Source organism: Erithacus rubecula, assembly GCF_903797595.1.
Source record: "Erithacus rubecula genome assembly, chromosome: 9".
NCBI lineage: Eukaryota > Metazoa > Chordata > Aves > Passeriformes > Muscicapidae > Erithacus > Erithacus rubecula.
The window spans coordinates 18,407,521-18,421,605 of NC_136660.1; the positions used below are offsets into that span (position 1 = coordinate 18,407,521).

At 40.8% G+C, this 14,085-nt stretch overlaps 1 protein-coding gene across 1 annotated transcript; it reads left to right on the forward strand.

Annotated features, from left to right (window-relative positions):
- The first annotated feature begins 19 nt into the window (after window positions 1-19).
- Window positions 20-10,620, forward strand: LOC306805266 (lipase member M-like). The gene is made up of 10 exons (XM_079312887.1): window positions 20-264; window positions 1,691-1,802; window positions 2,932-3,049; window positions 3,731-3,929; window positions 4,420-4,529; window positions 5,209-5,345; window positions 5,848-5,994; window positions 6,998-7,069; window positions 8,602-8,673; window positions 9,806-10,620. Exons 1-10 carry the CDS (start codon window positions 248-250, stop codon window positions 10,037-10,039), a joined length of 1,218 nt encoding a protein of 405 aa, XP_079169013.1. The 5' UTR covers window positions 20-247; the 3' UTR covers window positions 10,040-10,620.
- The last annotated feature ends 3,465 nt before the right edge of the window (window positions 10,621-14,085 follow it).

A 14,085-nucleotide genomic window follows, 5' to 3' on the forward strand; every position in this document is an offset into this window, starting at 1 on the left:
CTGAGGAGCTGAAAAGCATGAGGTTTGGGAATAAAAGGAGTCACCCTCTCTGCTGCTGCACCAGGGAGAAGCTGAAGTGATAGCAGAAGGAATGAGTAGTGGGAAAGAAACAGAGGCTTATTGTCAAGTTGCTGCATGATTGGGGAAAAAAACAGTGCATGACCATCCTTTCACTGCCAGCAGTGCTTCCAAACAGCCAGGAATTGAGTTTTCATTCTTCTGCAGCCACAGCTGCTCAGCCAAACCCATGACTTTGGGCACAAGGTCAGTAATGCTTTGATTAATTTATGATCCAAAACTGGTGAAGGCTTCATGGGAGCTGCAAAAGATGGTATGAGACCTGAGCTTGAGGAGCTGCTTTACTGTTTGGGAACAAATGCAGTTCGTTGTGTTGTTTTGCTTGTGAGCAGGTGAAAGTATGGAAAGATTCCTTTTAACTAGAGATTTACCCAGCCTGAATTTAGGTAACTCTGGAATAGCTGAAGAGGAATGGAAGATGGGAAGCAAGAGAATCAGAAAAGGGTAACTTTTGACCAAATAAAGGATGCTAGCTCAGTAAAACAAAGGTTTCTAAGTGCCCCATTCTCTACAAAATTAGTTAAGTACTTTCAACACACAGATTGTACCAGAATGTAGTGCTAGGGAGTTAGTGTATAAATTGTTATTCTGTGAGAAGAAAAAAAATGCTATTCTTTTCTTTTTTTTTTGGGGGGGGGGTGGGGGGGAATAGCTTAAAAGTCTTCTTGATTATGAAAACAATAAATTCAATAGATTTTTTGGCTGAATCAGTCTGACAGAAAGATCTATCACTGGGACAACAGAAGTTTAGGTGTGGCCTCTGGGGGGTTAAATTGGGTAGAGAAGATGCTCATACAAATGCTGCATTTTCTTTGAGCAAAGAGTATATAAGTCTTCACAGACAGTGGAGCTGCTATGAGTGCATCTAAGCAGGACAGCTACCTCCCAAGTCTTTTTGTTTTGCTTAACAAAACTGGATGTTCCTGCACTCAGTCTCTACCTAGCATTACATTTAGCAAAGTGTTCTTTTCCCTTATCCATACTCATCCCATGGAGTGGAGAAATTTTGTCATTAAGCAGGTTTTTATAAATTTTGCAATTATAAAGAACTGCTTTATTTAGGTTCCTAAGTTTTAAATTAAATAATAAGTAGTTGGTTTTTTTTTATTGCAATTGTTTTTACTTTTTTCCACTAACTATCCATCACCTTGGTTACCTCCACTTTGGAAAATGGAAAAGCTTCTTGTGACAATGATTGATTTACTTACGAGTTACCCAATAACTCTGTGTTTCATAGAGTTGGCCACAAATGCTTCCAAATTCACCTACAGATCAAATACATGGCATGGCAATGCCAGTGACCTACTTCTCAGAAAAATGAGTGACATTCATTTCTCCAGAAGCTTTACTTCTTTTCTTGGATTCATTGATACTTTTGCCTTGATCAAGAGCAACATCTTAGTCCAAACCTTAGCAGAGAGTCCAGGCTGCTGCCCAAAGCCCTCAGACAGCTGTTTGAAGTCAGCTTTGTTCCATTTAATTAACAAGTAAGGAGTTAGACTGGCTCCATTCATTATTAGACAGCACTTTCCTGATCAGAAAAGTTCAGAACCTGTCTGGATTGCAAGTGCAGAGGAGGACTACTGACAGATGAATGGATTGGATTTTGCAGGGAGAAGATATGGCTGTTGGTTGCTGTGGCATATTTGTTTCAGGGAGTTACTTATTCAGAAGAACTGAGAAGAATGAAGAGAGCTTTGGGTCCTGAAGCCTTTATGAGTATTGTAAGTTGGTTGATGGAGTGATGTGAGAATTGATAATACACATGACTTAGAGCAGAGAGGTTTCTAAGTGTTAGAAATAACAGGGTAGGTAAGCTGCCTTTATTTAACCTATCCTCTCTAGTCATTGTATACACTACTGCTTTCTCCTCTGTTCTCTTCTGCCTGCATGTGTAACAGCCCATCTTCTCTCTGATAAAAATTAAAGCAAATAGTGAATCTCCAGACTTAAATTCCTTTTAGGTATCAGTTACCAGCTTGCCATTGCTGGCACTATCTGCCTGTCTGAAAGAATGACTATCTGGAATGTCAGCATTTCATCAGCAGTGAAGTCTATAAACAACTTGTGGTGAGCAGCAGAGACCAGAAATGGCCTGCTTTTCAGAAAAACACCTCTTGCTAAGCAAGCTTGCTTAGGTCTTTCATTGTTTGTTAAAATCTTGGGGGTTCTGTCCTGCATGGCAAATACATTGAGTAATTCTCTGAGTAGAAGTTGTAAAAACCAATCCTCTTTTGTAACAAAACAGATGGAACATTACAGGTCAAAAGTAATATTTACTTCAGGGCTTAAGGTGGGCTGTGCTAGGGAATTCCCTTGCAACTATGCAAATCCCTTCCCTATGCAAATGACTGATTTTTCCCCCCATAATGTAGTCAGCTTTTCAGCAGTGCTCACTGCATCTGTGCTGCTCAGCAAACCACAGTTGTGAAGCTGTCTGGATTTCTCTGAAGGTAGTTTAGATGAGCTGGTTCCAGGCTGTTTTGAGGTAAATCAGAAGCATTGCACCCAGACAGCTCCTCTCAGCCACATTCCTCATCTCAGCTCATAATGTGCTGCTATGAGCTTACAGGGGTTCTTATATCACCAGAGTGCAAGGGCTTGTGATGATTATATGGCAGGAGTGCAATAGGTTTTATACAACATATTTTAACTGGGTAGTAAAGCCCTAGATGTAATATAAGGAAAAAAAGGGAATTTGTTGTTGCTTTAGGGTTGCATACATTCAGATGCTTAAAACATGTAGATTAAATCCCCAGCTGTACCTGCTTTCTAACATTTCTTCATTGTGTCTGTCTTGTAATCTATGAAATGGACTTGTGGAAGTAAATGCATTTGTACCTTCTCTCCTAGAATGAGCTCATTACTTACAAAGGGTACCCCAGTGAGGAGTATGAAGTGGTGACAGAAGATGGTTATATCATTACCATTAACAGAATTCCTTATGGTACTCAGAATCAAGGAAGCACAGGTACAGTTATTATTATGACACAATACCAGCCTAGGTAGGGCATATTCTCAAAAGAGATAACTTGTGTTTTTAAAACATCCACCAAAGCTTGTATACGTGAGTGAAATTGTAGCAGAGAGTTCTGGCTGGCCTGAACAACCTGCAAGATCTACAGAATTAATGCCAAGCACCTATTTAGAATAAAAATCCAGCATAATATGAAGCATATGCTTCCTAATAAGAGTTGATGAGTAAAACTTTAAAAAATTAAAAATAGGATAAATGTTGCCTAATCAGCCTGTTTTGCAAAAGCTTTTCCAGCTTCTAATTTTGCTTTGCTTTTGCTTACACCTGGTTAGTATCAGTGTCTGATTCATACTTTGGATAAAGAAAACCTCTGAAAACAATCCCACACCTTCATCTCTGTATCAGTGTTGAGGATCTCAAGCTGATGTGTCTGAGCTGTACAAACAATGACCAGAGGGTGCCAAGTTAGTTTGCTCTGGTGTCAGGCAGATCCTTCCATGAATTCTTTCAGAAGCTTAGAAGTTGTCTCTTACAGAAAGAGAGTTTTTGTTCTTATGATTTGTTGATTCAGGAAAAAATCCCAGTATCGAATATGAGAAAATAATGTCTCTGAAAAACCAGGAAATGAAAAATAAAAGCAATTATAAACTGTTTTAGTTTTGCTTTATTTTTCAGGTTCAAGACCTGCTGTGTTTCTCCAGCATGGATTATTGGGAGATGCTAGTAACTGGGTCACAAACCAGCCCAACAACAGCTTGGGCTTCCTTCTAGCTGATGCTGGATTTGATGTTTGGATGGGAAATAGCAGAGGGAATCGCTGGTCAAGAAAACATCAGAAGTATTCCATTGATCAAGATGAATTCTGGGCTTTCAGGTAGAGAGACCCACTGAAGGGGATATCCATTGCCCATCCTTATATATCTCCTTCAGCTGGCTAAATCAGGGATTTATGTATGCTGCTTTTTAATAAGCATTCTTTGCATTCACTTTTGCTGAGGTGCCCCTATAAAAGCATGTGAACTGCAATAGTAATGGAGACAACTTTAATTACTGCTTCAACAGGTTCTTCAAACTAGAGGCATAGAAGCAGAACAACTCAGAGGAACCTGCACTGGCATCTCCAAGCCATTCCTCAGCCCTGAGCCAGTTTTGGAAGCTCCATAGAAACACTAGTCTGTGTAATACAAAAAATCTTGAGTAGTATCTTCCATGTCCAGTGCCATAAATACAAAGAACTATTGAATGATTCACTAAATCAGTCAGACTGTTTCTTTGCTGACAAGCTATTAATAAAAATGTGAATTCAATTTAAAGTCTGTTTTTTTTAATTTATGCATGTCTCTCTTTCAATATCCTGCCTGCAGTTTTGATGAGATGGCAAAGTTTGATCTCCCAGCAGCAATAAATTTCATTTTGGAGAAAACAGGACAGGAAAAGTTGTACTATATTGGCTATTCACAAGGCACTACCATTGGTAAGTTAGACACAGGAATTTTTTGGGAAAACAGGGGTAAAACATGATTTAAGATACTGAGTTGACAAATGTACCTGAAGTTTTCATTAACTCTTTGTAGTTGTGAAATACTGTGTTAGTATAAGCAATTTTCAACATTTATTATAAAGATAATGAAGCATGATGGATCAAAAGCACTGCTGCTGGAAATCTGTCAACTAAGAATTATACTGGAAATTGTTGTGTTTGGGCCATGCAAATTGTCTCTATCTAAGATGAAAGGGTGTGCCCAACAGCAGCTGGTCAGTTCACCAAAATAAACAAAACAGGAAGATGAGAGTACAAAAAGAAAAGTTGTCCAGTTTGGACCAGATGCACACATGAAAAAAGAAAATACAGAATTGAATTTTCCAGAAGAAAAACCATGAATATATATCAGAAGTGTATATCTATGTTTAATCAATTTTGGGACAAAGCTGAAAAATATAGAAAGAGAAATTTCTCTAAATGGGAGGAAAAAACTCTACAAGCTGGTAACTTATGGAGAAGAGGGATGGATATAAACCTAGGCTGGACCACAGTCTCTGAACAACTAACAAGGTTGTTTATAAATTGAAAGTGTAGAGTATCATATATTAACACTGAAAACAGTCTAATTTAAAATGATGGGGTTTTAACTCCTCTTTAATTTTTTTTTCAGCTTTCATTGCATTTTCAACAATGCCAGAGCTGGCTCAAAAAATCAAACTCTACTTTGCATTGGCACCTGTCACTGCTATTAAGTATGCTAAAAGCCCAGCAACAAAACTCCTCTACCTGCCTGAAAAAATGCTAAGGGTGTGTAATATCTTGGTTTCCAATGTTTAGCTATATACTTGCTTGTTCAGCTCTTAAAATGGATAAATAGAAAGTATAGGGCTTTGTGAAGTTGACTCATTTGCATGTGGGCTGGTTTACCTTGTGGTGAGGCTTCTGAAAGTTCAGACAGGGCAATAAGAAAAGCTTTCAGTCCAAGGCAGCAGCTCAGTGTGGGGACAGGGCACCCAGAAAGGCACCAAGATGCAGATCCTCAAAGGTCTCCAAGATTCCTCCAGGCAAAGCCACAACTGATATAAAAGCTTAAACTATGAATTGGAGACATTTAACCTATCTCTTCATTATAAGTGATGTAACCCAGATTGAGTAATGCCCAAGCAGGCTGATGCAATGTAAAACCAAGTAATTTCTCACTTGTTTGTGGGAACATCATCTGACAGTTGGAGAAAGGCAAGTAAGAACCACTGAAATTGCTGGAGAAGTGTGTACATTGCTAAATTATGGTTTGCTTTGTATTTCACAGGGTATGCTTGGCAACAGAGAATTCCTTCCCCAGACTGAGTGTCTGACAAGGATAATAGCCCCTGTCTGCAGCCACAGAGCTTTCACCAGGCTTTGTAGAAGTGTCTTCTTCAGCCTGGGTGGCTGTAACCTGAAAAACATTGATGTGGTATGTATAACTTTTACCAGCTCTGCTGGGAGTTTAGGCTTATATTCCCAAAGTCACCTTCTATCCTGTGGTGTGAATCCTGAGTTTCTATTAGTATCACACAGCAGAGAGCAGTCCCCACTACTGGGCTGCAGTATCTGCTGATTGCCCTGTCTCCAGCAGGGAGCCACTGCCTGTCCCCTCAGAAGAGCATTTGGCACCAGTTCTACAGCTGGCAGCTGCTCTGAGCCCCCCCACTTCTGCAGTCTGCCTTCTGACAGACCTCACCCAGGGCACCCTATTGTGGTCCATACTGTGGCTACTGCTCTCATCAGAGATATTTCACATATCTGAAAAAAAAAAAAAAAAAAGAAATATAAAGCCTACTTGCTTCATGTTTTCTCTTTGCAACACAGAAAGGAATGCACATATTCCTCCTTGTCCTTGTTCTCCAAGCCTTGGATCATTACAGTAGGAGAGTACTAGGACACACCTGGGCACCTAATGTTATGTCCAGCTATAGGTCAGGTCACCTAGGAGTCAAAATTTTGCTCCAGCATTTTTTAAAAAAATTCCTCAGAATGTGTTCACTGAGGAAGGATCACACAGCAGCTTGCTAAGAAACCCCTGCAGTGTTAGGGTGTCTTTTATTTCAAATATTTGTGCATTCATCAGAAAATTGCATTTCCCTTTGCTGTTCTGTCCAACAGTGATCGTCTTTTACACAGAATCTGCTATAGAATTCTGAAAAACACCACACATATTGGGGGTTTTCTATTAATTCCTTCTCACTTGTAGATTCTTCTAGATTCTCAGTCATCATGGAAAATGTGCTGGTTAGGGATTGCTCTTCAGTGCTACTCCTAATCTGACACAGTGCCACATGCAAAATAGATCTGAGGGAGTCTCCAGTCATGCCACTCCAATTTCTGTTGGTTTTATTGATACATGGCACTGCTGTAGCATATGTTTTGATGTACATCTGCATAGAAGAGGAGAATGCTCACTGAATATTCTCTTTCAGAACCGAATCAATGTGTATATTGCCCAAACCTCTGCTGGAACTTCTGTGCAGAACATAGTCCACTGGAGTCAGGTATGAGCAAACCCCAGAAAGATAAAACAGGTACTCACCTCGAGCTGAATAGAGAGGTACAGAGATAACCAGCTGTGAAGACATTGCCAGCTTCTTGGAAACACATGCAGTTTGTGGATTGCAACTGAAACACAGTTCAGAACACTTTTTTTAATTGCTCCTTCTTTTGCCAGCAGGATAGAGATGCCCTGTGTGATACAGGTACATTTGAAGCCAACAATGAAGTGCTGTATTTGAGTAAAAATACAGCAGGAGGCTGGAAGCTGTGTGTGCACTCCTCTTATTGTGTATCCAGTATCTCGTATAAATTATGTCCGCAGTTCTGTAGGGAGTTTGCCTTAATAAATTAGTCATTTTTCCAATGTGGTGTCAAGAAATGAGCAGGATTTAGGTGGCCACATATATTGTCACATTTTACTATTAAAACCCTTGCAATTTCTTCTCTCACTTTCAAGGCTGTCAGTGACTGGATGGCGATAGAACCTTAAAAAATAAATACTTTATTTAGTAGAATGTTTATATCCCTTACCTGCAAGGTACTGCCATAGTCCCCCTCATCAGCAGTGCTGATAGGAGCTGCTTTTCTGTCTGTGAGGATCCAAAGAGCTCCCTTGGAGGAGCCTCTGGAGTGAGGCAGTTTTCCTGGCAGCACCACGGCTCTGGAGTGGTGCAGGAAGCAGCTGCAGGCACACAGAGTTTGCAGGAGTGTTTGTGCCCTTTTCAGCAAAGCAAACACACAGATATATTTGAGTGACATCTGCACAGGCACTTACTCAAAATAAAATTATAATTTTGGCTGTGAGCTTGCATTAGATAGTAAGTTTGAAAAATTGTTTTTGTAACCATGACCTAGACCTGAAAAGAAAAAGGGTTACAAAAGAAGAGTGGAGGGAGTTCTGCAAATTGATTCAGGTGGAATTCAGCATCTAACCACAGACTGTGAGCACAAACATGCAGAATTAATACTCCTAAGTCTTTGTTGTCCTTACTGTTACTGCAACTAAAGGAGCCAACAGAATTTCAATACTAAGATTCTGGTGAGGGTGTCTCTCAGAGTAGTAACAATCCATAGGGGAAAAACTAAAAATGGTAATTTCTGTATTCAAAATAGAGTAGGAAGAGAAAACATAAGATGGAGCCACTCACAGAGCTGAGTGACGGCAACACAACTGTAAGAACAGGACAAGACAGTAACACTGAGATGAGCTTGCTGTTGTTAACAGTTGTTGCAGTTGTTAACAGCAGTTTTACAAACTTGAACTAATTGCCTACGAGAACATCCTCAGGTCTGTCTGCAGAAAACATGAATGTCCTTTTTTATAGTAAAAACATTTGACCCCTTTTCACTTTTTGACACTTTTAATTAATTTATTATTAGCTCATTCATAGCTCTTCATAAGAACTTCTGTTGGGGAGAACTTCTGTTCTGTTGGGAGAACTTCTGGTTGGAGCTAGAGGCTCATCAGGGAAAGAGCACAGAAACTTCCCAAATTATGGCTTTATAATGACCCTTCTCTTGTTCATCCCCTTAGGAGGCCCGCTCGGGGAAGTTCCAAGCTTATGACTGGGGCAGTTCAAAGAAGAACATGGAAAAATACCAACAGGTATGTTTTGGTGAAGCAACCTTGGACACCACAGAAACACACAGGAAGAGAGCAAGGAGACACATTTTCAGGACATAAGTAAATGAAAATATTATTGCTTTTCAGTTTGGAAGTCAACAGAGAAAGTATGCAAGCACTAGTAGCAATAATAAATTTAATGCATTTTAAAAGAGAGAGAGAGGAAGAGAAAAACTTTTCAATTAAATGATCAATAGGAATAAGAGGAAGTAAGGGCAGAAAAATTGGAAAATTAGTATTGGAAAAGAAGAGTACACAGAAAATAACAAAAGCATTTTGCCTACTAGTGTAACTGAAACAGATGGCAACATTAGGAATAGGAAAACTAGAAAACTAACAGCCATCCCTAGATTCTGGCAGCCAGAGACAAAAGGACTGAAAGGACTTTGTCCTCAAGCAGGCCCTGAGGAGTATCTTTTCCATTCAAAACACTAATCCCATCCTTGACCCTCCTCCCCTTTAGGTCTCCAGAACTGCCTGTCATTACAAGTTACATGTCCTAATGATGACTTGCATGAAACTCAGCTTCCTTTGGTTTGTCTTGAATCTGCTTGCTCCTGGAAAGTCGTGGGATGCCTTCTAGGTTTTGTGTTTGGGATAATTACTTACAGTGCTCTTTCTTCATACCATTTGTGGTTGTATAAACCTGTCTCCTGTCCTTGCTCTGATGTCTCTTTTCCAAACACAGGAGTCCTAAGCTGCTTTCTGTCTCCTCCTACAGAAGCCATTCCATGATCCTTTTTGTCCTTGGCACACATTGTGTTTTCTCTCCAGACAATGTCTTCTGGGACCAACCAGTACTTCAAAAGGACCATGATGGGGGTTTATCCAGAGGCATCCTGACATCTCTGTCTAGTTTCAGGCTCCCACCCTAAGATTCCCACTTAGGTCATAGACCCAACAATAACTCTTTGTTAGCTCAGGGGGTGTTTTACTTTTGGCTGTGCTTTCTGTTGAGTAATCCCTGTGAGCACAGACAGAAAAGGCAAACAAGGGAACTTCTTTCCTCTTTGGTTTAGACACCTCTGCTTTGAGCATTGACCAAAGAAAGCCCCAGATGAGTGTTTAAAGTTGCTGTGCTCTCCTGGACATTCATTCCTGTGCTGTTTTCCAGACTACTCCTCCTCTCTACAACGTGGAAGGGATGACTGTACCGACTGCAGTATGGACTGGGGGACAAGACCAGCTTGCAGACCCCAAGGATGCAGCCATTTTATTGTCTAAAATTAAGAAGCTTATCTATCACAAGAAGATTCCTGAATGGGCACACCTGGATTTCATCTGGGGATTGGATGCACCTTTGCATGTGTACAATGAAATCATTGACCTGATGCAGAAGTATCCTTAACCCACAACCAGAAGCCTTACCTGACTCGTTCATCAGCACTTAGATTCACTGGGTACAAAATCCCCCTTCTGCTGCATCCAGAGTCTGGGAAAGGGTTCCTCCTGCACACTACATGTCACTCCAGTGCCTCTTACATCCTGATAGTGCAGTTTATGTTTTCTGACAACCTTCTTGATCTCTAATACTTTTTCAATTGATACATCTTCAATTCTGCAATAACTATACTCTGCCAACAGAAGACAGGGTTTGCTTCCAGCCTACTCTCTTCTCTAGACTATAACAGTAATGAAAGCACTTCCTTTCTCTGGATACATTCTGTGATCTCTAGATGTTCATAATTCTTCATATTGTTGCTCAGTTTATTGGGCTGGCAGTTATTTAAAGGCATAGTGTAACCAAAATCTTATTCTAACAGGTGTGGTATTGTATAATTTTATTATTAAACAGATTATTAAGCAAGAAAGTGAGTTCATACAAAAAAAACCCTCTCTTCTGAAAAGAAGAGGGTTTGTCTTTGTTTGAAACAGGAATGCTCCCTGTTTTCATGGGGGAAAGCAAGGGACACAGGGTAGACCCAACAGTAGGTTCAAGCATGCACCTGGAAGCTGGGAAACTTGGCTTCAAGACCCTCCCTGAGAAAAAGAAATCCTTGCTGATTCAATATTAATCCTGTTGGCAATGGCAGCACTTCCATGGAACCATTTACTTCAAAGTTATGCCCTGAACCCAGCAGAAACCTCACACCTCCTGCTGTTTCACATGAAAGCTACTGGCCATCACAGAGCTGAGATGATCTAACCTTTGTCAAGGCTCTGAGCAGCCTCTTTGGAGTTTAAACACTAAAATGAAAATTACCCAAGCATTGCTAGAAAGAATCCATTATCTTCATCCCACGTAAGTTTAGAACACTTTGACCACTACTGGAAAGACCTGCTTTCAAGAAAATGCTAAGGAATTATTCATCCTATTAATTTCCTGAGGGAATTATGACTCTACCAGACTTGTTTTAAATAGGTAGTTACTGCACAAAACCACTCAGTTGAAGGGTAACCTCTGTGGTTTTAAGGTTACAGCCATTATAGGTCACCATTCCTCCAAAACAAAATGCCATTGGCTTCACTGTGAAAAGAAACACCGTGCACTTAGGGGCTTCCTTTCAGCCTGACACTCTCATTCTCCCTTTCCATGAGATGTTAATGTGGGCCAAGTGTGGGATGCTAGCCAGCACAGTGCAGCTGTTGCACTGGGACAGTTCACTGGTGACACTGTGTGACCAAAGGACCAGAGTCTCACTCTGAGTAATGGTTCATTAGTCAAACAAATTAACCATGGCTGTTACCACTTCTGCACCTTTCCCTTCCAAGACAAACAGCAGGCCATTTTCATCTCCTGAGCCCACTGCTGAAGGCTGTCCTGTTTCCTTCTGTTTCCCAAATGTAACTAAAGTTTGATCCAAACAAAACAGTTCCCCTCCAGACAAGGACATTCCTTCCATCAAATACAAATTCCTGGAGACAAATACCCTTCAGAGAGTCAATCTTTCAACTAACTTACTGCTTGTAGGGAAAATATATGAGGACATGAGACCTACTTTTTAAGTTTTCAATAGTTTCCATGCTAAATGCTACAGCATCATACCTGAAAGTAGGCAGAGCATTCCATAAAGTCACCTAGAAATGAGATTGCAATTGTGCATCTGTCTTGCAACTTGGAACACCATTGAGGAGGCGGGAATTTGAATTTTCTGGAAAATCAGGAAAAGCAGGTTGAGCAAACAGCACTGGACACATCGTGGGGAACTCTTAATCCCACCTTGGGACATGAGAAGGTGTGAGATATTATGTTGCAAAAGTTTGATGATAGTTATTGTCACTTACAGTTATCAGAGAAGTCAAGTTATGATGCTTTTGACTGAGAAATTATCAGACTATCTTTCTCAATATGCCCAACAGTGTTCTTTGTATGTAAAGCAGAACTGTTGCTGTGCTGTCACCAACATCCTGTTGTTTCACTCCTTTCCTTCCCCCAGTAGTCGAAGGCATCATACAGTTTGCAATGGTGTTCCCAAGAACACATCCCTCTTAATCTGGTGTTCTTCTAAATGCTCATCAGCACATGATGAAACTCAAGTTCTGCTGAAGACACTTGTGAGTTAATTGGCTGAACAGGCTGATCCTCATGTAGGAGGATTCTAGCCCAGCTGCCCAAGGACATGGAACAAGTCCTTCTGCCCATGGCCATCAAGCCAATCTCAGTGAGGATGGAGCCCTCAGGCTGACTCCAGCTAATTCATCCCTTAAGCAAAGATCTCCAGATAGTGTGTTTTCAGAGGTGATAGAAATGGCTTAGGAGAAACAAGAACTCTTGTTTGTTCCCTCACTGGGAAAAAGATTACATGTAGTGTTCAGGCCTTCTTTGGCACTGGGGTGTACTTAATGCAGAATAAGATAAATTTCACAAGTTGTGCTGCTTACTGGAAAACAGATTTAGGTCAGTCTGCAATGTTAAAATTAACATAAACCAAGGGAAAAGCAATAGCAGAGATGGTGTTCTTGAGACACTATGTTGAGAAAAGCTGTACTCTTCCTCCTTTTCATCTTAAAAGATTACATTTGAAGCAGCCCCTCAGTTGGGCAACAGTGCAGATCAAGGTCTGCCACAGCCCCAGTGAGCTGCAACACCCAGGTCCAGCTAGACATACTAACCACTGATTTATGGGCAGTCTCTGCACCCTCCTGCTCCATGGTGCGTTTGGGATGGTGAATTAACCAGATCATCTTTTTCATCACAAGGATTTCCCCACTTCTGAAATAGTGCCAAATCAGCACTCAAACACGCTCTGCAATACGTGCTGCCAGCTCATGACACTCACAGCTGCTTCCCTGAAGTGCTCATTTTGTTTTGGCTTCCTTTTATCGGCGCAGGTTTGTGCCAGTGAGCCAGTCTGCTGCCGGAGACGGAGCAGCACCATGGCAGGGGGCAGGAGCAAGGCACTCAAAGCAGAGGTGAGTTACCTGTACCTACATGCTCATGATCTCTTCCTCTGTTTCCTGTCTCCATAAAGGTGTGCTGCCCAGCTTTTGTGCAGCTGGGTGTAAAACTAAGCAGTGTTTTTCTTCTCTCATCTGTAAGCCTATTGCTATGCACAGAAGTGCTTCTCTGCTTAAGCTAGAAGACAAAGAAGTTTGACCTGCACAAAAGGGATAAAAAAGCAACTATTTAATTTTTTCCTACTTGTTTTTCTTCCCTCTGAGAACAAGGGAATGAATGAGCAAGTATTGCAACAATGTGTAATCTGGACCTCCTGTTCCTTCTGTATAATGCACATGTATGCTTTCTTAGTGAGTAAGGCAGTGAATTCTCATGCATGTTTAGTCACAGTTGCTCTTCTGGTTGGTGTGTGTATGCCTTACAGCTTCTATGAAGTAAATTTTAGACTGCTTAAGGCACAAGGATTGAAGGGCAAATTTCAGAATGGCTTGCATTTTAGCTTCACTGAATCTTGAAAGTCAGTAGAGAAACTTCCAAGGGCATTTCTCTCCCTGATCTTTTTTCTAAGGATTTTCTTTTATGATAGTTTACCATGCTCAATAGTTACTTATGACTTCATCTCACTAGATGAAAACAGCTGTTTGTGTCTCCTGTCTTTATTCCTAGAGTTTAAGGGAGCAGTGGCCTGCCAAGATTGATGTTGCTTGGCCACCTGCCTCTGAGTAAAAGGTCAATACCTGGAAGTCCATAAGCCATGCCAGCTAAGCCAGGTGATCCCAGAGTGCATTGAGGAAAGTTTACCTTAACAAGAGGAATACTTAAGCCTCTGCATTGCCTCAACTAATCTTGGTAGTGATTTGAAAACAAGCTGAATTTTTTCTTGCTAAATTGAGATTCCCAGTGCAGGGAGAGGCAGACATATTTTACTCCCACTAGAACAGAGTGAAACAGCAGAAAGCAAAACAGTGTTGCACTGCCTGACGATATAGTTGTGGGGCTTCTTGTTTTGACAAAAAAAATTAAGAAGTGTTTGATAGACAAAGGGAATCTAATGA

Coding starts and splice junctions, on each gene's coding strand:
- LOC306805266 (XM_079312887.1), top strand. Junction 7,070..8,601: donor ACATAGTCCACTGGAGTCAG/GTATGAGCAAAC, acceptor TCATCCCCTTAG/GAGGCCCGCTCGGGGAAGTT. Junction 8,674..9,805: donor ACATGGAAAAATACCAACAG/GTATGTTTTGGT, acceptor GCTGTTTTCCAG/ACTACTCCTCCTCTCTACAA.